Source organism: Petromyzon marinus, chromosome 7 (genome assembly GCF_048934315.1).
Source record: "Petromyzon marinus isolate PM22_M1 ecotype Great Lakes invasive population chromosome 7, UKy_Petmar_22M1.pri1.0, whole genome shotgun sequence".
In the NCBI taxonomy this organism is placed as follows: Eukaryota; Metazoa; Chordata; class Hyperoartia; order Petromyzontiformes; family Petromyzontidae; genus Petromyzon; species Petromyzon marinus.
In genome coordinates, this window is record NC_133673.1 from 8,551,186 (window position 1) to 8,579,049 (window position 27,864).

At 43.9% G+C, this 27,864-nt stretch overlaps 1 protein-coding gene across 1 annotated transcript in view; it reads right to left on the reverse strand.

Annotated features, from left to right (window-relative positions):
• Positions 1-23,412, reverse strand: part of LOC116940098 (ATP-binding cassette sub-family C member 8-like) — a 90,811-nt gene extending 67,399 nt beyond the window's left edge. The window contains exons 1-10 of the mRNA XM_076065329.1: positions 23,121-23,412; positions 21,735-21,964; positions 18,731-18,872; positions 16,612-16,733; positions 13,989-14,155; positions 8,746-8,988; positions 7,755-7,943; positions 4,322-4,486; positions 1,515-1,670; positions 130-264 (exon numbers count right to left, since the gene is read on the reverse strand). Of these exons, the coding sequence (XP_075921444.1) occupies positions 130-264; positions 1,515-1,670; positions 4,322-4,486; positions 7,755-7,943; positions 8,746-8,988; positions 13,989-14,155; positions 16,612-16,733; positions 18,731-18,872; positions 21,735-21,879 (1,464 nt within the window). The 5' untranslated portion in view covers positions 21,880-21,964; positions 23,121-23,412. The remainder of the gene's footprint in view (positions 1-129; positions 265-1,514; positions 1,671-4,321; positions 4,487-7,754; positions 7,944-8,745; positions 8,989-13,988; positions 14,156-16,611; positions 16,734-18,730; positions 18,873-21,734; positions 21,965-23,120) is intronic.
• Between the last annotated feature and the right edge of the window lie 4,452 nt (positions 23,413-27,864).

Genomic DNA, 27,864 nt, shown 5'->3' on the forward strand with positions numbered 1-27,864 from the left:
TTTCAGTTCGGTGTTTGAACATCTTAACACAGCCGTTTTGTTGCCAGAAAAAAAAAAAAGGGAAAACCTATTCTCGTATATTTTGGTAGTGGCCAAGGAGGTCCCATGTTGTCGGGCGGTTGTGCTCACCAGCGTGAGCTTCTGTGCGCGGGCGAGCTTCGTGGCGATGCAGTACTGCAGCGGAGCGAGCAGGGCGATGACGGCGGCGCCGATGAGGGCACTCACCCCGAGCAGGGAGTAGAGCAGCGACACCCCCACAATGATCTGCCGGGCAAGCGCCGGAGAGGACGCGGGAGTGAAAGGTCACTCCTAGCGCTGGGACATCGCGTTGTTTCGGCAATCGATTTCCCTCTGCCCATTTATTGGTTCAATCGCTACAATACATCGGATAACACGGACATAGCTGCGAGAGAAAGAAGTGCTCGTCTCCGTTTCCCACACGTGCCACAGGGGGTGACGGACGAGACTTCATGATATAGTCGGCATCACGGGTCGTGTCAAGTCGGCGTCGGCTGGTGGGGAGTTTCCCACCTTTGGGAGGCAGGATGTCAGAGCGGCAACCATTTTTTGGCTGAGTAATCCACCACAAACAAAATGGTCAATTACAACATTTATTCGATCGATTACATACCTGTCAACCCCTTATCAGTGCCCTACCTTATTACAGACCAAATCAGACCTTACTGGTCACCCCGTGCCCTTATAAATCTCAACGTTCGTCCTACAAAGTCCCATCACAAGGGAGAAACTCAAACAATTAGACACAAAAATGTGTTTGCCCGTATTGAAACGGCTTTATGCCGTCTGGACCTGAAAGCTCAATTTCCTTGTGCAAGAATACGGGAAACCGTATGGGTTCACAGGTGTGGAATTGACTTCATCACACTACTCGTCCCAGCTCTCTACTCCCTGCTGAGACGAGCTTGGAGTAGTTGCTGTTCTTCGGTTGCGGTCCATAAGCCGGTGGTGGATATTCCACATTCATATCGTTGAAGTCAACAACACCATATTAATCATTGCTGACTTTTCATCAGGGAAAGCACCTGCTACTATCTTGAATCTAAAGGCAGTTAAAAAGATAATGACATTTAAAAGAAAGTGAATACATCTGAGATAAATACATTAAAAGCTTAGATTATTGTACAGGAAATGCATGGTCTGTCGACTCTGCAAATTTTACTAACTTTACCGTACTTTGACAATCCACTGCTCTCGAGTTTGTAACAATGATACGTAATCCAGTAACGATGTGTACGAGGGCAGTGGTTCTCATTGTGGGGTCAAAATGACCCAGTCACACTCCCAACTGTCCATGTCTTCAAATGTCCACACTTTAAGAATGCTCGCATCATAATTACGAACGAACTGATACCAGGCGTCTGACTTGTAAAAGGCCGGATCACAAGTCTCGTCACGGCAGCTGGAGATGAGGATATCTTTGTGAAAGGGCTTTTGTTGTGGGAACACAATGTGATTGTGAGTCGCGTCTCTCAGACTGACATCTCTTGGCAAACCTGCACAGGCAGAGCCCAGAGGTTGGGGCACAGGAAGAGGAACCACATGAGCTGATTGGAGTCAACAGTCACGACGTTGGAGATGTATCTTGAGGTCATCTTCCCACGAGACACGCTGGACGTGGAGAGGTGAAGAATCTTGTCATAAATCATCGTCTGGAAAACATTTAAGAGTTTACATATAATATAGACTTAGTATTTGTAATATTTATTCAACATGGCAATGTGTGATAGACGTTACCTGCGAAAGAACACAATGTACAATACATTTTAATGGATACCCATATATATAAAAAAAAATTGTAAATAGTGTAGTCTTAGACTTGACAGTGATTTGTACTTATCATATTTAATGCTTTTCAAATTGGGATATTGAAATGTCGAGTAATACTGTACGTATGTTAAACTTCTTTCACATCGTATGTAGCCAATCGTTCCATATTGGAGTTTCTCTATCAGGGGAGTGGTAATGCAATGTGTTACGGACCCTTGAACCTGAGTTAAATCCTCGGCCAGTGCCAATGTCAGAAGCAAGCTGGAATCTGAGCTGGTACTGGACGCCCTTTTCAATAAATTGCACTAAGCAGGCTGGAATACGGTCAAACAATCTCCATGGCCAACATGGATTGGCAAAGGTCTCTAAATTCACATTCAACATGTAGTAGACTTTCGTGGCCAATATTATCCACAAGAGGGTTTTTTTTGGTGAGATTGTGTAAATATAATTCTGTCGTTAAACCTGCCACCACAACATTTACAAAAATTGTAAAAAAAATGTAAATGTTGTGGGTTTATTCTCCAACTAGTAACGAATTGGTATTTTCTGTTTACATGACAAACCTTACTAATTGACTGTGGCGGGTGTAACGACACATTTATATTTACACGATCTAACCCACAAAAACCTCTATTATGGTCTCTAAATTATTATTTATTCTTACAATACATAAATTGGCACAAATCTAAAATAAAATAAATGGTGGTGTAATATCAACTCAAGTGAGATGATACGAACGAAGCAGGTCCACTTTTTCTCCATCATCTTCTTTTACTTGTGAATTCCTAATAAAATGCCCGTCATAAGATTCTGTTGACCGTTTTTTTGTTTGTGGCCAAATGTCCTTAAACGACTGAGCTGTGATCATCCCAGCCAGCCTGTACCATGACCACTTTGGCAGCCAGTGATGTGAGAAGAGTTATTATTCACCCGAGCCAGGGTTAGATTTTTATTCAGGAATCCAGAGGTGTTGGAAACTGCGATCGGATATTGGAATTTGGCCACCTGCGCCAACCAGGGATTACAAATTAGGTCAAATATTGAGACCTGAACCGAGCAATTTCATGAAATAAGATTCCACGTGTGTGCTATGTGCTGACATAGCAGAAAAAGCTATGATTGTGCCAATATGTAGCACTGGCGAATATCAACATTCAATATATTGCACAATGCAACAAATTTTTGTTTATTTCATTGTATTAACATACAACAGTAAAGGAAAATAATTCAAAATAATTACATTGTTCATTATAATTATTGAAAGCAGACTGGGATCAATATATACAATAGACAGGCCAGAGCAGGTTGGAATGCTAATGGTGAATTTGATAATGGAAAGTAACACATCAACGTTCCTGTAGAGGAATGTTTTTGGTGTATATTGCCTGCTTCGACATGGATTGGAAACCTGGACACTGGCAAAGAAAATGTAACAAAAATTGAGAATGCATGCTGGGAATTACACTGAGAAAGAGAGGAACATCTGGATCCGACAACAAATGCCAATTACAGACATCACATAGACTGTACACGAATGTGAGTGGAATAAGGAAGGATACATTCTTCGAAGGTGTCATAACGAAATGACAAGCATGGTGATGAAGTGCTAGCAGGATGACCACCACAGAGATGGAGCTAGCTTATGTGCAGGAATTAGATAGATTATATAACTGCAATACCATGAGGGATGACGTGGGCAGGTATTCATCTAGCAGTGGATAAATTATATTTAATTTAATACTTACAAACATTAGTGGCAGTATTTATTTTAGCCTCACTCAATGCATTCCAAATATTTTCTTTTTGATTTTCAAAGGTGAAGATTTTCATTTCATTGTGCAATTAGGGTATAAATGAAAAGCACTTTTCGAGCCAATGTCTTCATAATCATAAGGCCCTTCCTTATAATAATGTTTGGTTACAAATTGGACAACTGAGAATGACTTTCTGAATAAAATTGAACGAGTTGAGCACAACATATTCTGTTCTGTGGCAATTATAATCTAAAGCACTCATTCACTCAAAGTCTGTGATTAATTGAGATTGGGTGTTATATATTGTGATCAGCTCTTAAAGAGAAGCTGGATTATGCACATGGAGAACCTGGACTTTCTAAAACTCTGGGTTGAGAGAAATATGAAGCGTTGTTCTACAATATGAAAACGTGTAATGACCATAGCAGGCGAGCAATAGATCTGTACTGCCAGAGGTGGATGGCTTGTTCAGAGGGTAAGTAAAATGTCAGGGCACTTAGCTGGTGCCCCTGAGATTCTTGGTATGACTCTAGGCAGCCACACATAATTAAACTGCATTCAGAAGTAGAGAAAGTTTACAGTTTCAGCCAATTTCTGCACAAAATAATTATCGTTCCATTTAGCATTAAACTTAAATCAACCTCTGAGATTTGATTTTTTTTTACATGGAATGAACACTTTGTTCAGGGCATTTCCAAGCTGTGCCCACCTCGTGTAGGCAATAAAGGAATGTATATTACTTTGGGAGGGGGGGGGGAACCCCACAAAAACCGAACCTGCACCGCCGCACGGAACTTGATGCCCGTCTCGATGGCCTTGTAGTAGGAGGCCTGCAGCAGGGTGCGCTGCAGCACCAGCGAGAAGAAGAGCAGCACGGACAGCACGTACGCATTGGCCAGGAACTCGCGCGATGAGATGAAGTACACGCCAAGCTGGTGCACCTGGCCAGGCAAAAGCGGGTGGCCCTGTTCGTCAGGGCCCTCTGGCAATGGCAGGTGGCCACACCTGTGTACTCTGCCACGAGCAACATTTGGAAGTATTCATAATCACGATTAATGATTAAATTTTTTTAAAAAAATTAATTGTTATTTAGATTTGTTTCAGTTGCCACGCTATAATAACGTCAGCTGTGGAATGTATCAGGGTTGTCAAAGGGAGGGGTCTGTCTTGACTGGTGTCCTGAGGCCTAAAACATATTGAGGAGTCAAACAGGTTATGCATTAAATGTTGATTTAAAGCTTTCATGACTGCAGGGATTCATATTCTTGGTTCTTTCGGTAAAGTCACGTAGAAGGGAAACAATAAAATAATAAAGTTCCTGTACCTGACACCATCGCAATCATTGAAGACTTGGTTCATCAAGGACTAAATACTGAGGTACCCCCCCTGGTGAGACACTGCTTAACCAATACATACTTCACTTGGAATGGAACTTTCTACAAACAAACTGAGGGCACCCCAATGGGCTCCCCCCTATCTCCGGTTGTAGCCAACATTTTCATGGAGAAATTTGAGACTGACGCCATCCAGACTGCCACTCTACGCCCAACCTTATGGAAGAGGTACGTGGATGACACTTTTGTCATCTGGCCACATGGCTGGCCTGCTCTAGACCAATTCCTCGACCACATCAATTCCATACACCCAGCCATCAGATTTACCATGGAAGTCGAAAAAGATGGCAAGCTACCTTTTTTGGATGTCCTAATAAAAAAGAGACCTGATGGTTCAATGAGCCACTCTGTCTACAGGAAAGCTACCCATGTGGATGCTTATCTGAAACGGGATTCCCACCACCATCCATCCCAGAAGAATTCCCTCATCAAGACTCTGCACCATAGAGCCCAATGCATATCCGACCAGGAACACATAGCCAGTGAACTTAAGCACGTACACCAAGCTCTTAAGGCTAATGGTTACTCCGACTACACAATCCGCAAAGCTATCACTCCAACCATGAAGAAGGACCCTCTTGAGGAGCCTTTCAAAACCATCACTTTACCCTAAATTGCGGGGATCACCAAAAAGATCTCCAAAATCTTGAATAAACACAAGATCCAGGTCCGATTCAACACATTACATAAAATCCGTGATCTGGTTCCGATTGTAAAATATTTGATTGCGGACATACAGTACCCTGGCGTCTACAAACTAAGTTGCCTCTGTGCTATTAGTTACATTGGAGAAACCAAACGACATGTCTCGGACCGCATTCGTGAACACAAAGCAGACCTAAAACACGGTAGGACCAACACCTCGGCCGTGGCAGATCACTGTTATAATTCAGTAGGCTCACATGACATTGATTTCTCCAAGACAGAGGTTCTTTGCAAGCCATCTGGCTACCATGAGAGATTCGTTCATGAGGCTATCCACATATACAAACACAGAGACAATTTCAACCGAGAAGATGGATTCTGGCTTAGCAATCATTGGAAGGATTTGATAAACCATTTCGGGCCTTAATTGATTGTTCACGCTTACGGTGGCTTTCAGACCGCATCCATTATTTTCGTCTCCCCCCTCCTCTTTTCCGAACATAGATGGACTCGTCCATCTGAACATACTGTCAAATCGCTCTCCGTGGTGCTAACGTTAAAAATAACCGCCACTTTTTAAAATTTTCTTGCTGTGGTTTTCACACCTGATGATGATTGCTTATGTTGCAGTCGAAACGTTGTGATAATTTTATTGTTTTATATTTGTATTATTTTATTGCTTCCCTTCTACCTGACTTTACCGAAAGAACCAAGAATATAGGTTATGCATTATTAGGGCTCTCAAAAATAACGATCATGGAAAATATTAGCGAAGCTGCAATGAGTCTCAAAACTCTATTTTTAGGAGGGTCTGTCATTGCGATGTTTGGCCAATTCCGTTTGCGAATAAGTTGAAATATCCAGAGAAATATTTCGCATAACAAAGGGTAACACTGAACACTGCAGTCAGTTGACCACTTTGTAGCCCCAATTTTACAACACTTGGCAAACCCTAGTGACCCATCCAAATACCGACGAGGGTCAGCTCCACTTAGCTTCCGAGATCTGATAAGATCGGACGTATTCAGGGTCAATTGGTTATGAAATTGTTTTTCAGGATAATGAAGCCATGAATAAACACGTTACATATATTTTTACACACCAGTTTTTGCTTTGTAACAGTCTGGGATTAGTCATTTAAGCTCTTCGTCAATCCGCTGTGGGATGAAGACCTCCCCATGCCATATCTTTTATGAGGAATGTTTGATCATACCAATCCTTGCTGGTCAGTGTTGATTGGTGAAGGAGATGAGGACCAGTTCAGACATTACTCACCACTGATCTTAGCCTTGGCCAGGAATCAAACTCATGTCGCCAGGTTCATTGCCCAGTGACCTATTCACTCCAATAACACTCTACCCCTGTTTGATATGAAGTCACTTAAAGATAAACACTAGATTATTAGGAGAGAGTGGTCGCTTAATAGTGGGCTAACTACTGCCCCACCACTCTACCTATGTCTGGTATTGGGCCACTTAAGAGATAAACACGCCATAAGTGGTGGTTTAATAGCTAGCTGCATGGTGATGAAAAGGACATCTATAGAAAACATGGGTTGGCTCTCTTTGCCAAATGAAAGCATGCTTGCATTAGGGCCTCCATCGGTCCTGATTATCCCAGCATCATCCCTTTTTGAGGTGGACTTCGATGAAAATTTGTAAATCTACCTGAGACAATAAAAGTCTTGGTTTTTTGTCAATTGCATAATATTATACCACTCAATGCATGCATACACGTGCAATTCCCTCCTCTTCTGGTATCGTGAGATATTCCCATAATGTCTTGTTTTTTTTACCTCAGAAGTAGCAACCATTGCATAAATGTGCGAGTGAATGCTCACATGAAATCAAAATCATTTGGCACATTTGGTGTTCGTTGCATTAATATACCGCAGGGCTTCAGACAGATATAGTCTTCCAGCAGAGACCGATATTGCACCTCCGATTAGCGTGGGTGGCTACATACGGTGCGAAAAAAGTTCAACATATATACATATGTAATCCCATTTGAGAATTTGTGAGCAATTTTGCAAATTAACAAATTTGGACCATGGATGGAAGAGATCCCCCTGAATGACGTCAGGGGATCTCCATCGGTCCCACTGTGAAGCAGACGGCCTCGCATCTGCATGGTTACTACACCCGCAATAATAACCAGTAAAGGCACGTACCTGTGGCTTCAGCTGCTGCTCGTCGTTGTTGAGGTGGTGCACGATGCCGTATATGCAGAGGGGCCCAGTGAAGGCCAGCAGGTCGGCCATGTAGCGCAGCACGCTGCTCACGATGATGGGCCGGCCAAACGTGCGGAACACCGAGCGCCAGAGCGAAGGCACAACCTCCTGTCGCGCCTCACACTCGCGCTATCGGCACACGGAGTGTTGTTGCAACATTTCTTTTGTCAGATTTAGGGAACGGATTAATGTAAAAAAGTTTACCAAATTGCAATACATTTTCGAACAATGCTAGTCGTTATTTCTGTTGCGTATCGTGTGGTTTTGCATTGAACGAGGAACAATATCTAACAGAAGGGGGTCTTTGCCATATAAACATTCATCAATTCACCAGCACTGTATTTTTTGCCTAACTCTGCTTATTGTCAAAACGGGTCCAGAGTTTGCTTTATTGAACGAATGAGTGCTCCAAGAATGCTGAGTGGCTGATGGGATATGTAAAAAATAGTATTAATTATTTACATTGTCTCAGTATACATTTTTTGTTTTAAATTTTTAGTTTTACTCTTAAATTGCTGAACCAAAAAGCAGTCCAGTCAGTAGCAAACAAGTTGTAAAAGAGGTAAATACCTTTTCTTTTGTCAATTAAATTTTTTATAGTTTGGTAAATGAACTAAGAAAATTATAAGGTCATATAATTGTCATACCACCAATTATATATTTTTAATAAGCCTATTCTAGAATTATTAAGTTAGTAAATAATAACCTTCTATTTATAACTTTTATTATTGTGTTTGATACTTCATACATATTTTTTCAGGAAACAAAACACTTAAGAAACGTAAAATTGGCAAGAACAATCGCGACATAACGACATTCTCCAAAAAGGGGCGAAACATTTACCATACATCTTAGACTGTAAACGATATCGTAGCATCGCCACATCGCGACAACCCCTCGTGTGAACATCCACAGTTGCATACGACGCCACCTTGTGTTCCTGGAAGGATTTTTGCAGAAGGATGTAGTTGCTGAGAGCTCGCATGCCGATGGGCAGTTTGCCGATGTCTTCGAGGTCTATGAGCCGCGTCTGGGCCAGGCTGATGAGGTTGCTGAGCCACCAGTAAGTGGCCTGAGAGAGCAGGTTCACGAAGGGGTGCATGAATCGCACACCCAGGTCCAGGAGGTCGTCCGGAGGGTTCACCTTCAGCGGCTTCCGAAAGAATATGTACCTCTGTGAAAAACGTACGTCAAGGAGGAGGTGTTGTTGTCGCTGTTGGCTCAGTGCTGGACATTAGCGTGCCGTGCCCGCTGTCTTTGAGGATGAAATGAGGCGTGTCACTTTATGTCATAGGTGCATCTATGTGCATCTCCTCACACGAGATTCAGCATGTAACGGAAAAAAAACAATAACTGCAAGCATTCAAGAAGCTCTACATACATCTGCTGATTTTATTTCTGGTCTTCGTGTAAATGAGGGACAATTCCTCACTAGTTTTTTTATTTCCTGCAGTATGATGCTTGTAATTTAGCGCATAAAACTGAATGCCAGCTGAGTCTATGGCAAAAACAATGTATCTCTCCAGCTCTCCCACATATCTACCTCTGCTCTGCATTTCACATGCGGTGATTCTGGAGAGGTAGTGTGTGGCTGTTCAGGAATTAAATGCCAATATGTGGGAGTGTTTGGAGCCCCTAGTGCAGAGTGCACAAGAATTTGTCAGCTGAAATTGTGGGCTATGTTGATGCAGGCGGCTGAGGAGGTGTTTTTTTTAATGCGTGGCTTAAAATAACCTCGTGAACGATCACTTGATAGCCATGTTGGAGCATCGTTTGCCACTTTTTGGCTTCACTCAGCAGACATGAGATGCAGCAAAGGCTCTCTATGCATGTCAAGAGATCCATGGGGATGAATAGATATAGCAAAGCATGAGTGACTGGGCGTCTGTGCACGTCTGTAGTGTCTACAGTACAATACTAGAGAGTTAGCAAACAGACAGTCACCTTGGGACAGTGTACCTTTCAGCACTGTGTGTTCATGGGCCACATTACTTCAGGCCTACCCAATAATGTTTGTTTAACAGGATATCCTCTGCTGATGAGGTTAAGATAATCTAAACCGGTCCACAATTTGCCTCCTGGGCCAACGCTGGCCTAGAAAGCATTGGTCCAGAAGGCCCATTAGGTTGATGGACAAATGTAATGATGATTTATTTTTTTAGTTGGAAGGAGAGACCTTTGTACTTTTACTTTTTGAGATGTGTTTTATCTTTATAGAACATTACATTTGGTGAAAGCAGCATACGTGAAACCAATTTTATGATTAACACTATACTCCAAACTACAGTGCCTATACAGTAGCCGTTCAGTATTTATTATCTAAATAAAGATACAGCAATGATGTTCTTCTATGTTCATGAATCCCAAGTTCTCACTCTCGTGCCACATATCCCAGCTCTGCAGGACTTCATACTTCCACTTATGCAACATATCTTGCATCTGTCATTCCTTACTCCAGCTGCCAGTGACACCCCCAATCCATGCCTTCAAGCACATCTCAACTCGACTACAGCGATTCCACTTCCAGACCTTCCACCGACACCCGTAAATGTGACCACACCACCTCAATATGCCAATCCTTTCCACTGGCGCCCAATCCAGTCACTGAGCAATTTCAAAGAGGGCACTTACCTTGATTTAACATCGTCCATGGACTCGCCAATGTCTAACACTCCCATCATATCTCACTCCACTCCCGTCTACACACTCTCTGCGACAGTGAGCAATGCTGTTGAAGCCCCCAGTCAGCCTTCGCTGAGTGGGAGGTAGCTTGTTCTCTTATGCTGCACCCCATAGTCTAGAACTCCCCCTCCCCAGCTCTCTATGCTGCAGACTCCCTGTTCAAGCCTCGGCCCAAGCCCAGGCTCAAGACCATCTTATTCTCTCCTACCCACGTCTATCACTGTATTTCTCCGCTTGCTCTTAATGTGCATCCTGCTATTTGTATATCATTGTGAGACGCTTTGAATTTAGATTCTAGATAATTTGTATTGCATGCTGTTATCATCCATTTCATTGGCGTCCTATGAGTGACTGTCTCTTTCTCGCTACACAATTAATATGCTCACCGTTTTTCTACAACACCTCGAGATGCCGTTGCATTAGGATGCAAAATAAATTCTGCATTCTATTGAAAATGTTGCCAGATTCAGCATTTTATTTATCCTGGAAGGATCCCCATAGACTGTCATAGCCACTTGGTTTCCAATAAGCAGAAGGAGAAATCACTTGACGTGTGTGAATATGTATCCTCATTAAGTGCACACTCGCTAAATGTATTCAATAAAAAGAGGTGTAAGTATGCAAAATCACTTTCTGCTCTTTATTGCGATGATTATTTTGTTTTATCCCTCGTTAATTTTCGTAGCCATTTTCACTCGAATAAATGTCACTTATTTGAACAAACAAGTAAATTGAAAACCAATGTAGAGAGATGATTGCAGAGTCGTGCACAGTGCAACACTCTTTGCCATGAAATGGGAGGCAAGGAAAACTCACACGTTTGTGTGTGCGGCAAAGTGGGTGACGCAGATGGTGCAGTAATCTCGGGCAGTTAACCCATAGGACCTGTGTCTGCCGTGTCACCTCTTGTCAGCGAGCATTCCACACTTCACGTAGCCTCGAAGTGCACCCAGCCTGGCACAAGTGCTCTGGTGACGTCACCGCCAACTTAGTGGCGAAAACGACGGCTGTTGATATATTTGTGTGTAGACAGAGCAGAGGGACACCGATGCGTGAGACATTCGCATCCGATGAGGTGGGGAAGGATGTATGTATGTATGTGAGGAACCAGTAAAGTATTTATAGTTTCTGACTAAGCACTTATTCACATTCTCTAAAATCTGACACCGAGGATCTCCATCCCATTGGGTCACGTGAGAAGATAGAACATTGTCGGCCCTTATTGCTGAGGGTTCTCATGTGCTATTGGACAGGTGGTTACTATGAATGTGCCAAGTCAGTGACAATCGAGTGTTAACAATAACTTAGAATCCATTTCTGGGTGAAGGCCTATCCATGCCACGTTAGTTATGAAGTTTGTTTGACCATAATTCACCCATGCTGGTCAGTGCAGGTTAGATAAGGGGACAGAGGAATGGACCGTTTCAAATATCACTCGCCACCAATGTTAGCTGTGACTAGGAATGGAAGTCAGGTCGCTGGTTTCAAAGTGCAGTTCGCTAACCAATGCGTCATCCAAATTAAGTGTTACGTGAAATTGTAAAAAAAAGGCCGATATTATAATGTTACATTTGGTTTCACAGACTCTGATCGTCACCTTTCAAGTATTAGGCCCACATGAGTCAAGAATCCTCTTGGATGAATCAACGTGTAAACTGTAAAGGTGCCGCCCATGCAACTGCTTGTTTATGCCACCACAGATGGAAGAGCCTCTGCTAAAGAGAGGTCTAGAGAGCTGCTCCAAAGGGGATTTAGTCTACTTTTCCACATTGACCAGACATCCCAGAAGAGGTGGGAGTATCCAAACTTTATCCCAACCACACATGGCCTGCCGATCGATCCACTGACTGTGGTGTATCCATTTATCCTTCTTGGTGGACAAGGGTGGAGGGATTTAAGACACTTTCCCATTGTTGCAACTTCCATGCCTGGAGATTAGGCTGGCAGCCTAAAACTATAAACGATTTTTTTTATATTACCAAGAAAGGCCCACTGAGCTGTGTAGCGCTGTTTTGCAGAAGCGAGCTGGCCACAAATGATAGCTCAACGAAGTGGCTTATCATGTGGAAATTTATCACAGCCAAATACTCAAAATGCATGTTTCTAAATGTGAAGGGAAAAACCGGAGGACCTGGAGAAGAATGCACACGACCACAGGGAGAACATTCAAACTCCAACTATATAAAACCCACGACCTCCAATATAACAGGCAAGTTAGTTTGCCACCTCTGTGTGTTAACCATTATACCATGGCAGCATGCAATCTTTCAGTACTGCAATGAAAACGCAACAAAAGAACTAAACACGTGAATGAATGTGAACGTACATTTTTTTTCCTACCCAGTATAGATAGTAAATAAATATAGGAAATAAACAGCCAAACACGTGACACTGGAATTTGTGACAGGAGAATATATGAGCATGCAGCTGTGAAATAAGAATTGTGGGCATTCTTGTCATGGCGCCATTGGATCCACCAATGGTGGCTGACACGTGGTTGCCCCCCAATTACAGTTAACAGCACTGGTGCCAGCCCCAATAATAGGCTCGGAAGAATTACATAATAAAATTGACAAAGGGTGTAAGGCTAACCCTTGTGTAAAATTAGCCACGGTTGTAAATGCACCTCTCAGATGTAACAGCAAGGCGTACAAGGACTGGAAAATGGCAGTGTCAGTGTTTGAAATGAGGCTTGAAATCAGCAAACGGGAAAGGTGGTGTAGCTTGTGTGTAATTATGTCTGGGTCAGGTGATATGCTGCAATGGTTAGTTTAACAGATGCACAGATCCCAGTGGGGGAGCAATGGGAAGATGCACCCAAGGATACAATAAACACCCCACCATCTGTAGAGACGATAATTGCCCTTGGGGCGAGTAGCAGTTAAAATAATGAAATACCCAATATTGAGTGTTGTAGCATGGTTGGCCTGGACCCTGGTGCAAGAAATGACTTAGGGCCCTTGTGCAATTTCCTCCTACCTCTTTGTAACCTAGCACCTGGGCCCTTTTGCCCGTGGGCCTTGGTGAATTTGCCCGGCTTGCACACTCGATTTCTGCCAATATGAGGTATTATTGACTCTATGGCACATGCCAAAGCATAGCACTGTGCTGTTGTGGCATGCACAGATGCAACGATAATGTTATCATTGGCAGCTCTGCAATTAACAAGCATCTTCCTAATGGCATCACACCGATCGGTTTGATATTGTCAGTATAAAAGGCTGTTCAATAAAATGCTGTTACAAAACAAACATGGTGGCATATCGAGGTTGTTTCTATGGTGATTTTTTTTTGTTTTTCATCGATTCAGTTGGATAGACATTTGGAGGTTTGCAATTTTCACGAGGCCTCACGCTAAAATACTCTCTGACCTCAGTAGCATTGTGCAAATCGGGATATAGAATTAAGATTGACAATTTGCAGACAGGCAGAAAGACATGTGGACACACGGGAAGAAAAATCACCGTCTGACAGACAAAGAGGCTGACTCACCCGGAGTCGGATGATGTTAACCTCCAAGCAGAGGAAGAGTGCATAGATTAAGACGAGCAACGCGGTGATGCAGAAGCGCAGCTCGCTGGGCCCCACGCCATGCTGGCAGAACTGAACCAGCTTCAGCAGCTTCATGGTGAAGGCCAACAGCCAGTATCCCAGCAGGGCTGCCGAAGACACAGACCCAGCAGAATTACTTTCTGAGATGGCACTCTCTCTTCCCTGTGTCCTTCGCTTTCTCTGTACTCCTTCCCTTCCCTACTACAGACTGTATCATACCTCTCTCTGTCCTCTTGTCTTTAATCAACTCCTCCTTTTGTTCTCTTTTCAAGCCTGCTTACCGCCCATCTCCCCATGGCCTACTTCTGCTTCCAGCATTTGTTTTCATTATCATGAGCCACGTATGTCATTGGTAAAAATACAACTTTTTATCATCTTCAATGAATCATCTGTATTTAATTACTAGAGATGGAAATATATGTTTTGAAAATGTTGTATACCGCCGAATACAAATTTGAAATGTATTCCTCTGTTAATGTCAAAATACTCCTGCAAATGAAATACTAAAGTTCGGTTAATAATTTAACCCATGGGCATGTTATGTTTGCTTAACAGACCACCATGTGATTTTTAACAAGATGTATTAAGTTAATATGAGACAATTAATTATTAAAATCAAAATTACAACTGATATAATTATAACTGTTCTGTTTTTCTTTGATCTCGAAGCGTGTCTTAAAAGTAATGTACAGTGAGGGAAAAAAAGTATTTGATTCCCTGCTGATTTTGTACGTTTGCCCACTGACAAAGAAATGATCAGTTTATAATGTTAATGATAGGTTTATTTGAACAGTGAGAGACAGAATAATAACAAAAAAATCCAGAAAAACGCATGTCAAAAATTTTATAAATTGATTTGCATTTTAATGAGGGAAATAAGTATTTGACCCCCTCTCAATCAGAAAGATTTCTGGCTCCCAGGTGTCTTTTATACAGGTAACGAGCTGAGATTAAGAGCACACTCTTAAAGGGAGTGCTCCTAATCTCAGCTTGTTACCTGTATACAAGACACCTGTCCACAGAAGCAATCAATCAATCAGATTCCAAACTCTCCACCATAGCCAAGACCAAAGAGCTCTCCAAGAATGTCAGGGACAAGATTGTAGACCTACACAAGGCTGGAATGGGCTACAAGACCATTGCCAAGCAGCTTGGTGAGAAGGTGACAACAGTTGGTGCGATTATTCGCAAATGGAAGAAACACAAAAGAACTGTCTGTCTCCCTCGGCCTGGGGCTCCATGCAAAATCTCACCTCGTGGAGTTGCAATGATCAAGAGAACGGTGGTAAATCAGCCCAGAACTACACGGGAGGATCTTGTCAATGATCTCAAGGCAGCTGGGACCATAGTCACCAAGAAAACAATTGGTAACACACTACGCCGTGAAGGACTGAAATCCTGCAGCGCCCGCAAGGTTCCCCTGCTCAAGAAAGCACATATACATGCCCGCCTGAAGTTTGCCAATGAACATCTGAATGATTCAGAGGACAACTGGGTGAAAGTATTGTGGTCAGATGAGACCAAAATGGAGCTCTTTGGCATCAACTCAACTCGCCGTGTTTGGAGGAGGAGGAATGCTGCCTATGACCCCAAGAACACCATCCCCACCGTCAAACATGGAGGTGGAAACATTATGCTTTGGGGGTGTTTTTCTGCTAAGGGGACAAGACAACTTCACCGCATCAAAGGGACGATGGACAGGGCCATGTACCGTCAAATCTTGGGTTAGAACCTCCTTCCCTCAGCCAGGGCATTGAAAATGGGTCGTGGATTGGTATTCCAGCATGCCAATGACCCAAAACACACGGCCAAGGCAACAAAGGAGCGGCTCAAGAAGAAGCACATTAAGGTCCTGGAGTGGCCTAACCAGTCTCCAGACCTTAATCCCATAGAAATTATGTGGAGGGAGCTGAAGGTTCGAGTTGCCAAACGTCAGCCTCGAAACCTTAATGACTTGGAGAAGATCTGCAAAGAGGAGTGGGACAAAATTCCTCCTGAGATGTGTGCAAAACTGGTGGCCAACTAAAAGAAACGTCTGACCTCTGTGATTGCCAACAAGGGTTTTGCCACCAAGTACTAAGTCATGTTTTGCAGAGGGGTCAAATACTTATTTCCCTCATTAAAATGCAAATCAATTTATAACATTTTTGACATGCGTTTTTCTGGATTTTGTTCAAATAAACCTACCATTAAAATTATAGACTGATCATTTCTTTGTCAGTGGGCAAACGTACAAAATCAGCAGGGGATCAAATACTTTTTTCCCTCACTGTATTCCCTGACACACCACAGCATGCACATGTAGAGCCCATTGTGAATCCGCTGCTGGATAAGGGCCTCCCCACGCTGTGCAGATCATTGAAATTATATGAGCAGACTTCACCACGCTGGTCAGTAGGGGTTGGCGAAGGTGGGGAGCATGGATGTTAGGAACATAGAAGTACAATACAATTGATTGTGCTGCCCTGCGATCTGCTTGCCAATAACGCAGCCCTGCTCTAAGTGTACAATTAACAGCTAAATAAAATACTGCACAGACAGGAATGTAAGATATGTGGCTTACCCAGCAAGAGCTTCGGGAAGTTGGACGTCTCGATGTTGTGGTAATAGACGATGGAGGCCAAGCCAGCGATGAACCCCATCATGGGTGGCATGTAGAGGTGGAGGTGGCTCGTTGGCAGGAAGCTGCAATCAAATCCAGAAGAGTGCGATATCGGGTTTGTACCTGTGGTGGTGGTGTGTGTGTTTCGGTAACGAGGCTTACTCATGTGAGGCATTAATTTGGCTTTAATTTGGTGATCAAGGTAAATGTCCCAAGTTCAATATGTTTTCACTCAACGGGCACGAATGAACATGCAACGTCTGACTTGTGCGCCGACAAAAACTCCTGAAGAAAATGTGGCAATCTGTGCAGCGTGAGTGTTTCTGAATAGCTTGTAAAAAGCTAATTAAATCCCAATGACAATGAGAAAGAAGACAGCGCACCAGTGATGCTTTTATAACCAAAATATTGCACAGACTGCCGGCATCATTTTTTTAAAAGAAATCAGTTTTGAAAACTGTGAACGCAAATTAAAAAATAATTCAATTAATTTGAAGTATCATTTCCAAAAATAATACTGTAACGTAATCCATCCACTCATTAGAGCCTTGCCATATAACAGGTGCTTGCTGGCACCAATTCCAACAGGCATCTAGGCTAAAAATTACATCTTTATGCGCATGGTGGTGTGTACGTGTGTGTGTGGATGGAGCATTGCGTAAACACCAGCAGTGAGGAGACAAAGGTGACCTCACCACCGAGTGTGGTGCTGGCGTGCACTGTGCTGGCCTTAACTGGTGCTTGCTAATAAGGCATGGCTCAATACCCTATGTTGGCTAAGCTGAAGATCTCTTCACGTGGATATAGTAGTTCAGTGGTTATCCCTTTTAATTGCGCACGTGAGTTTCATACCCGGTTATGGATAACATAAGTGGTCAATAGTATACTTTCAGAACCTGTCTGTTCTTGGGCATCCATCCTGTGGATTTATTCAGCCTTAAATGCCAAGTGTGACCATCAGCACAGGGGGAGACAAAGGTGGCTGTGCGTGGTGTTGGCCACACTCTTGTGTGCGTCAGACCAGCTTATATGGGTGTCTCGCGAACAGCTCTTACAGTCTATTTGGCTGTCGGTGGTGTGTGCGTCTTTGTTTTGTCTGAATTGGTGGCAGACTTTTGTTAAGAACAGGCAGGAGGTGGAGCAATGATGGAAGAGGTCGTCGGGTGGTTCAAAGAGAAATCTGGCAGGAGGCGGCACGTATTGTATAATCGGCATAATTACAATCCATACGGCGTTCTGTATGTATGCTGAACTTCTTTCACGTCGTACATAGCCAGCCGTGCTAATCCGAGGTGTCTGCTCGTGTTCTATTAGTGAGCATTCAATCCACTGCTGGATGAATGCCTCTCAATGGCTTTACTTCGCAACGGGGGTTATTTGACCATACTTCACCATGCTGGTCAGCGCGGGTTGGTGCAGGCAGGAAGCAAAGTGTAGACGGAGCAAAGGGCAGTACCATGGATTCTGCCGCACTGCCCTCTGTTGACAGCACAACCCCGGCAACAGCCTACAACTGTCCGAGCGAATCGCGTGGGGGATGTGATTGATCGCGTCCCGTCTCGGAAGCCAACCAAGTAGGTTTGGACAGTGTTTGGATGGGTGACCACCAGGAAAAAGGACATCGCTCCTCTTATGTATGTTGAACTTCTTTTGTAACGTACGTAGACAACCGTGCTAATTGGAGGTGCGGGGTAGGACAACAAATTAAACACAAATAGTTCTTAAGAAATTAGTTTGCAATCTAGACTTAAAAGTGCATAGCTCCAGTGGCTTGCTAACATCGAAAGGAAGAGCGTTCCAGACGGCCGCAGAAGCGCATCTGAAAGCGCGCGATGCGGTGATCGTCTTAGTTCGATGGCGAAGCCAAAAGCCGCTGCGAGGATGACCGAAGTTCGCGTGATGGTGTATGCACCTTGACAAGATCAGCGAATGTATGGTCGTTCATGTGTGGCAAAGCACTTTGTGTGCAACGAGTGCGACCTTGTAAACGTATTCGTTCGGCAAACCGCAAGCCAATGCAGCTCGGCGAGCACTGGACAAACGCGGTCGGATCTTGCAGTACCGGTCGAGGGCTGCTCACCTGTCCGAGACCATGCCCTCGGCGATCTCGCAGAAGCCCACGAAGAAGAGGGTGAATGTGAGGACCCATCGCAGGCTATGCCCCGGGAAGTGTAGCCACGTGCTGTGGTGGATCTGCACCTTGGAGCTCTGGCTGCCCCAGCCTGCACCGCAGTCAATGGGCAACAACAAAGAGCGTAGTCCATCACTGTCACATGAGGCAGTGTCGCAATGGTAAATATAACTTAAACCCAAAACCTTTGCATATATAGACACTCATCTGCGGCAGTATTACCTGCGACTCCCACTATCTGTGGACCCAATCGGACCCCAAAGAATATATGTGCAGATTCATTCTTGCCATTACATTATCCTCGTTTTATACACATTGACACAGACTCGCACTGAGGTCATGAACCGGGCATGATCATGGCACACACAAGAAATCTTGAGCTTAGGAGAGAAGGGTTGGTGAATCACGCAGATGTTTGTCTCTCCCACACGCTGCTGTAAGGTGGCTAGGAAATGGCAGCACGGAAATTGTGATCATGAACCCGTCTGTGTGAACCTTTGAGCGTTATCCTCTCGCGTGCGTTGGATTTCTCTGGGTCCATAGGTTTCTTCTCACATACAAAATAGTCTTGAGACCTCGATAAATAAATGGCATTGGTTTCTTTTTTAATGAATGCGCATTCAGTCCTTGGGTCACATCAGTAGTCAATGTTACCTCAAGTGGCAAAACTAGTGGTACTGATGTCTTTATGTGACCAATTAAAGTGAGTTACTAGAATGCGATTGCTAATTAACAATTTTTATTGGTCCATATCAATAAATTACATTTATAATGATGAAACATTTCCACCTCAAGCGGTAGTGATAAACAAAACCTGCACAGTTGGGCCCCTAAACTAACAGTAGGCATGTGGTATTATAGAAATTAATATATTACAAAGGATGCTCACACTCGCAATACAGGAATCGAATTGTGTACATGAGAATCGTTTACATATCGACTATATATTATGTGTTTATTTGACATCTACAGCCACTAGCGGTGTTGTATTCGCCTAAGTATTTTAACATCACCCTAAATCATGACAAATGAATCATTTAGCGGGACCCTGGGGTCCCGCAAAAATCAGGTGAATAATTATTATTTTTCAGTCCGCCCACTCGTGATCCCGACAGCAACGCGCCGCCCGCCCAGACTCGCGCCAACAAGCGCCAGCAGCAGGCGGCGATCACCACGATGGGCGCCACCCCACCGGCCAAACGCAAGCCCCGGGGGGCGTCCGCCGCAGTGGCGCGCGGCGACGACGCCCTCCGGTCAGCCGTCGATCCTCAACTTCTTTGCCAAGGCGAGCCCGCCCCCCAGGCAGTGAATTTAACGTTTATGTAATTTATCAACTTTTTACGAAACTTAGTGCCCCAAGTAGTTCTCGACGAGGCCAATCGATTGAGACTAGTTTTGTTGTCGGTAAGGCAGCAAGACTCGTGTCACTACGCGGTTTTTCCCACCCCGGGGCAGTGATGGGACCCCGGGATCTCGCCAATTGCTTCAATTCATAATTACCCAACAGGTCACTTTGTAATAAAAGCATGACTCCTTTTGCTTGTTGGCTGCTCATCAAATTCTGTCATGTTAGATTTGACAACATTTTTTGGAGCAGAAATGTATGCATGCGATACTGTATTAACTTAAATGCGCACATCCCAAAAAAAAACTTTTTTACTTAATTGTACATTTATAATAATAGTTTACTCAATAAAGTTAAATACGGCAGTAGCATGACAGTTACTCAGTGTCCTCTGGCCGCTGCTCTGAGTGCACTGAAACTGACACGCACAAATTCACAAAGGCATTCGAGCACTGTTGATATTTTCCTGAGCAAATCTTTCATCGGCCAATGTGCCTTCGGTCTGACGGGTTTTGCCACAGATGCCGGTGAGATTCCCGCAAGATTAGTCTTCGCTGTCACAACAGTCACGCACCGGGACATTGCCAATGAAAACTCCCCGAATGTTTGTGATTGTGCCCAATTGGGATGTGCAACATACTGATATATGCAGAGTCGTTTAACGTTGCCAAAACAATGTCCTCTTACCGATTCTACAGTGTATCTTAGAAATAACATCGGCAGACATACTATATCTCCCATATAATTGTAGGCACATTGGGAGACCCTGAGATTGTCTTTATTGGGGAAAATATGACACAGTGCAAAAGCTGAATAAGAATTGCTGACTTGCATTTAGCTGTGTATACAAACTGCACATTAACGTCACGGGCCAGGCATTGTAATTTATTTGCATACATTAACCCCCCCTCTGGCCTTCGTTCCTGAGTGACATCACATTTATCCCTCTATTTAAGAACGAAACAGGAGGATTTCTCCACAGACCTGGGCTGTCACCTGATGATGTTAGTGTAATTACTGGCGAAACGTCGTACTCAGATTGTAAATGTTGTGGGTTACCCTCAAACACACCGGTGTGCTGTACTAGCAACGAATTGCCATGTTTTGTTTACGTGACAAACCTTACTAATTGGCTGTGTCGGGTGGTGGCAGGTTTAACAACACATTTATATTAACGCGATTTAACCCCAAAAAACCCTCTATTATGGTTAATATCGCTCGCGAAAGCCTACGTGTTAAACAGGGAGTCCCAGTTGAATACTATCCTGTAACGACAGCGTATGATTGTTCATTCAAGAATAGGCTGTGGTGTTCAGTGGTGTCTGAAATGTTTTTCTTTACATTTTAAATCGTTTGTAAAAATGTATTTTATATAGATAGTCAATATCTATATAACATGACATTCTATAAATGAACTAAATAAGTCTTCCTGGAAGTAACAAGGGTTTTTTTTTCAAGGAAACGTATACACTAAGGGCACTCAACCCCTGAATTAGCCCGTCAATTCTAAGACCCACTGTAACACCTCCAAGCGATTCAAGGTGAAGCGGAGTGGCAGATCGCAGTGCCTGGCGTGGTATGAACACCATCGGTGGTCTCATCTCTTGCCTATGAAGAGGATGGGGCACGTGATGAAGAGCAGGAAGACGTGAGGCACCAGGTTGAGAGCATCCACAAAGCAGGCATTTTTGAGGACGCCCTTGTCCACACTGTAAGCGGAGCTGTTGTCACTTCCGCAGAAGGAGAGAGGCATCCTTCACACAGGCAGCTTCAAATGGCAGGTACTGCCAATTCCTCCTGAAGTTCACCTGTTTATTGATGCAAAATAGTTGCTGTACCTGTATCGGTAATAAAAACACACACACAGCGGGAATTTTAAGAATTTCAAGCTTGCAGATAAAAAGTACATATGCAGTACCAATGACGTGTATTATTGTAGTTTTTTATTCAATTAACTTCAGACATGCCTTTGGGTTTTAGCACCACCTTGCTACCATGGCTACGAGATATTTACCGTATTTTCCCACATATAACCCGCAGACGCATATACCCCGCAAAAATAGCATTTTGTGTAAAACAAATTTCAGATAGCCCGCACCTCCATATACCCCGCAGGGTCTTGTTTGTAAAAAGTGGTATAACCCGCGGGTTATGTGTGGGGAAAATACGGTAGTTCAATGGATGGATGATAAATGGCACACAATGCCCACTCTCCAGCATTGCCTTTTCCAAACATGCAGTGGCGTAGTCTCTGGTGATTCCTCAATATCCATTGCTTCGTGATTCGCAGATTGCAGTCCGGTGGTCTTTTGCAAAATGTGATCTCAAAAAAAATGTGCATTTTGGAAAGAGGGATTTTTTTTAATGCAGATGTTTGTGTATTCATTATTATCCACGTACTACTCTTGGTTTTCTCAATATCAGTAGGGTTATGGTTTAAATTGCATTGTATTGATTTGTGGGCCTTATATAAGCCCTATTCCATACCAGTTGACGAGGTAATATATCCCTTGCCCTAATTACGTTATCGGGGACATTGAGAGATTACTGCACTTGAAAAATAAGCTGCTTCACCGCAGCTGTACAGACTTTTTATTAACGCTTTGAAATTTGGCAATGGAGGGAAGGTGGCAGTGACAGGAGTTTGAACAAACAACGTTAAGACAAGCACCATTCACGACGACGAGCTGGAGTATTATGCAATCGCTGATGTAATTTCTCACACGAAAAAGACTCCCGTTTGGCACCAGTACACATTTAACGTTACAGTACTACATTTGCTCAGTGCCAACCCTTAAGCACTCGCGTCGTTAACGTCTCTGGGACTCGCAATGAACGAAAGCACGTGCCGCTTAAATACACGCGCTTCGATCCAGCCTCTGTATCTCGACACATGCACTGTATCGCACTCTCGCCACCCTTCCAATGGCACTCACAGAGGCTGACCGACAAAGTTCACTCAACTCTCAGTGGACACTCGCGACAACAGTTTACCTTCGAAGTCACAACGGGCGACGGGGAAAATAAGAGCGGCTGACGTTCAATCGCCCAATCGGTTTTGCCGACTGCGGGACCCCGCATGAACGAGGGAAGCCGAGGGGTGAGCCAGTCCGCCACTGCTCGGGTTATTTTTAGGAAAAGAGAGTGGAGTGGTGGTGGGGTGCTGATGGCACTGGGAACTGAGAAGGGATGGGCGAGTTGGGGCTCGGGTGATTATTTGGGCTTGCTGTGAGTAATGGGACGAGTAAGAATGTTCAAGTCAGGGAGGTACACCCCAGCCCCCCCCCCCCCCTGTTCAGCTGCTTGGAGTTTTAATATTAATTGCCCCGCAGCTGCTTCAGAGGATCATGGCGAATCGCAGAGAATGGAGGGCATTGCACAGGATACAAGTCATCCCCGCAAGGAAACGCAACTGATTAAATAAGCGTTATCCTCCAATCTACCCACCACACTTCCCGCACTTTAACGGTGCACGCTGTGTTCACCGGCAATCTGCTCGGATTACATTCGGGGGAACTTGCACTGCAGTTGACACGATGCGCCACACTCATTGCACGTCGGGATGTTTAATCATAGCGAACGTGGCAGCAGAATATGCGATGAGGAGTGACATTCGTGTGTTTCGTTAATCGCTGACCATACACACCCAGCGCAGTTGTGCTCCCTAAGGTCACTGAGATGCAGAAGTCAAGGAGACCTCATTAATAGTCTTACACCTACACCGCTCGACTCACTGTGAATTAAATACTATATACGCTTAATTAAGCCATTTGCTTTGGCGAGCTTTCAAAAAAACGAACCTTTTTGTAAAATATTTTTACAAATTGTTTACGTTTTTTGACGTTTCCCAGGAGCAGCAGTAAAGGTTCCAGTTAATTTTCTCATGAAAATGTGCGACACGCATTTACCAAGATCGGGCACAGTAAATCACCACAATGAGATCATGCATGATACAAACTTGTGACTTCCACATTTTATTTGGTTTTGTTATTTACACTAAACCGATATGCGTTAGCTTCCATGAAAACATAATCACACACTTTCTTCTGCCAACTCTAAATTTTATGTTGAGCATCACTTGCCATCATATATGTAAAAATATGTATCGTATGATGCCAATGGCATACACTGTACCAAATACATGAATCCACCACTAACAATATTAATCTTCTCACCTTAAATCAATGATTCTTAATCTTTACTCCAGCTTTGCGCTCCTTTGCTTCTCAATAATTAAACAACGTATAATGTTATATTCTTTAGGCCTTTCGGTAAAGATAGTTTCAAAGAAAAAAAACTACTACGACGTTTCAATCGCAACACAAGCAGTCGTCATCAGGAAAAGGGGGTTAGCTTCTAAAGGTAAACTGTTTGTAAAGGTTTGAAATGGGCGTAGCCCAAATGTCAGCAGCATGGGCGGGGCAGCTTATGTTAATGTGAGTGGTGGGCAGCAACCGAGGTGGTGGTGGGTTTTCCACCAATGAAAGGGCTGCCAGATACAAATTTGCATATTAATGTAAGCTCGGCGAGCGGTTTCCACGGCGAGCGCGCTGAGGTGGCTATGTTGAAACAACGTAGTTGTACTTACGTGCCAGTGCTTAATTTGTATTTCAATGATTTACCTTGTAAAAAAAAATACCTGGTATGTCTCCCACCCCCAGAAAGGGCATCTTGCACTCCAGGTTAAGAACCGCTGCTTGAAATTATTACCAGTACTGTAACCAGTATTACCTCTGTGCTCAAGAGACAATTGATCTCATTAGGTTCTCAATTGATGAATGGATTGTTTGGCTGGTTCCAGCAGTGCGTATCTCGAGACAGTATCACATGTTGTATTCCTAAACCACGATTGTCCTTGGCTGATAAAGCAAAAGGGTAAATATTTGCAGGGTGCAGATGCCGATGATGAAAATATATTGCACATACCAGAAATGCTAATTCCTTTTTCAGAAATTATTTATTGCTGTTGTGGATGCATTGAATATTTCAAATGCATTAAACACACAATTATCAATAATATTTGGTAAACTAAAACTTCAGCAAGGCTTGGGGCATTTTACCAACTCTTATGATTTGTTAATGATTTGGATAGTTGTTCTGCCTCACGGCAGGTGTGGGGGTGTGTGTACACAGGCATTTCCTGTTTGGATGTTGAGTTTGGTCACGTGACCAGGAAGTTACGATTTGACATCCTCTAAGCCATTGCGGCAGGTTATCAGCCTTTACACAGAGTACAATATGGTGGCACAAATAGCGTCCCAAAGAAGACAGCTGTAACTGTTCATTGTGGGACTTTAACAAGCATTGTCTGTAAGTTCGTTTATGTTCTTATAATACTGGGAATGCTGTTAGAATGGCCGTTATAATGCTGTAAATGCCTTTATAATGCTGTTAAATTGTTATGAAAAATATGAGGCCTAGTTAACAACGAAGCCTGCCACTTGCCTTATTGTGAATGTTACTTGTAATTGAATAAGTCGAGTCAGACTTGTACCCATATAACCTTATTGCGATCTTGAGAACAAGGATGACGAAATATCTCATCCACAGTTCAGTGTTATGTGTAGTGCTGTACATTTAGGCTGCAGTAGCTTATTCTCTTGTATAGCTATTCAGTACTAATGTAGGTGCCTGGTCCATCCAGGATCTATTGAGTTTCATGTTATCTAAGTCAATGTTATGATGCTGTAGTGTTAATTCATTGTATTGATATTTCCATGTATTAACGGATGCTGCATTTGTGCTGTGTTTTTTCCATCAGTTTTACCTCGTTCAATTCATTAAATACGTTTGGAGTCGGATGGTCACCCTGGCTCTGAAGGTTTATTGAATGCGAGGTTATCTACTCAGGTAGTGGTGCAACGCAGCGCACAGCGAGGCCGAGACAGCAATAAGACATTCTTCTTGGAGCTCTCAACCAGCCAGCTCCTCAGGCTTGGAGCTCTTAAGCAGCCAGCTCTGCAGCTAGTCTACATTAAATTTGTGTTGCAAGCATCGCAGCATGGAAAGCAACAGTTCAGCAGGGAGAGATGTTGAAGCAGGTAATTTAAGCAATCCAGGACCTCCCATCCTGCCTCAAGAGGACCAAGGGAGTTCAAGGCCCCAGAGAGAGGTCAGGCTGACACAAAGGGCCTTGGAAAGCTATGACGCTGAGAAGCAGGACCTTGATGCCAGGATACAAAGGGCATGGGACCGGGTTGAAGCAGATATATCTGAAGCCCAAAACGCCTCAGACAGTGGCCTCAATTCAACGGGCCGTACAGCGAGTGAAGGTGAGCAGTTAAAGCTACAAGCTGCTGGCAAATAAATACATCTCCCTCCTGAAGAAGGGTAAAACAGAAGAGGGCATCGAGGGAGTGTGCATGCAAGAGCTGCTCGATAATGTGAAGGCAGTGATTCAAGACACAATTGACCATGTGGAGGGTTTAAGAGAGACACGATCTCAGCACTCTGTCTCATCCAAGTCCACCACAAGATTTAAAGGCTCAGCACACTCACAGATATCATCTACCAGTATGGCAGCAGTTCAGGCACGTGCAGCAGCAGAAGCAGCAAATGCCCATATCGCCTACATGGCTGAAGAGGAAGCCATGCTAATTGAAAAGGCCCGCATACAAGAAGAAGCAAGTATAGCAACAGCTGCCGCTCTTCGTAAGAAAGCAGAGCTGGAAGAACAAGAGAGTACATGAATGGCTACTGCCGCACGGAGGAAAGCAGAGCTTGAAGAGCAAGAACGTATATTAGTGGCTACTGCCACACGGAATAAAATTGAGCTGGATGCTAAGCAAAGTACCCTACAGCTCAAAAAAGAAGCAGCTGCTGCAAGGGCCCAAGCAGAGGTGCTCGAAGCAGCAACCAATCTGGATAAGGAAGAGAATTGGAGTGAGTTTGGCACTCAGATGCCTGTCAACGACCGTGATCAACTTACCAGAATACATATTTTGGACTGGTCTAAACACTGCACCAATTCTCCTCCACCAAATGATACTGAACAAAGGGTGGATGTTGAGGCATCACCATCTCCATACCGAGTGAACATAAATGCTGTCTACGGGAATGGTGGAAATGCATATCCTGCCCTGGCAGTTAGTCGCACCGAGTCAGACCCACATTCCAGACAGTCACATAAAGGGATCAAACCAACGTGATCGAAACCTTTTGGGCCCGCAATCCAACGCCATCGCGAATGATGGCATGCAAGGCAATACAGCCAATAATAGCACCTCACAAGCGCCAGTATGGATACACCCTGGATCAGCAGGCATAGGTGACTTTGCAAGGTACCTGGCTCACCGCGAACTAATCAACACAGGACTCGTTAAGTTTTATGACCGCTCTGAGAACTATCTAGCCTGGAGATCTACCTTCAGGAATGCAATCAGAAATGCAGACATCTCTGCAAGTGAAGAACTCGACCTGTTGGTGAAATGGTTAGGAAACGAATCTGCAGAGTACGCAAAGAGGATCCGGTCGGCAAACATGGACGACCCTGCCTCAAGCCTGCATGCGGTGTGGGAGAGGCTCGACGAGTGCTATGGTAGCCCAGAAACCATTGAGAAGGCTCTCTTCAAGAAGTTGCAGAACTTTCCAAAAATCTCTGGTCGAGACAATAAAAGGTTACGAGAGCTTGGAGATCTTTTGATGGAGCTTGAATCAGCCCAGGCTGACCCCTACTTACCAGGTCTCATTTTCTTGAATTCCTACCATGGCGTGAACCTCATCGTAGAGAAATTGCCAT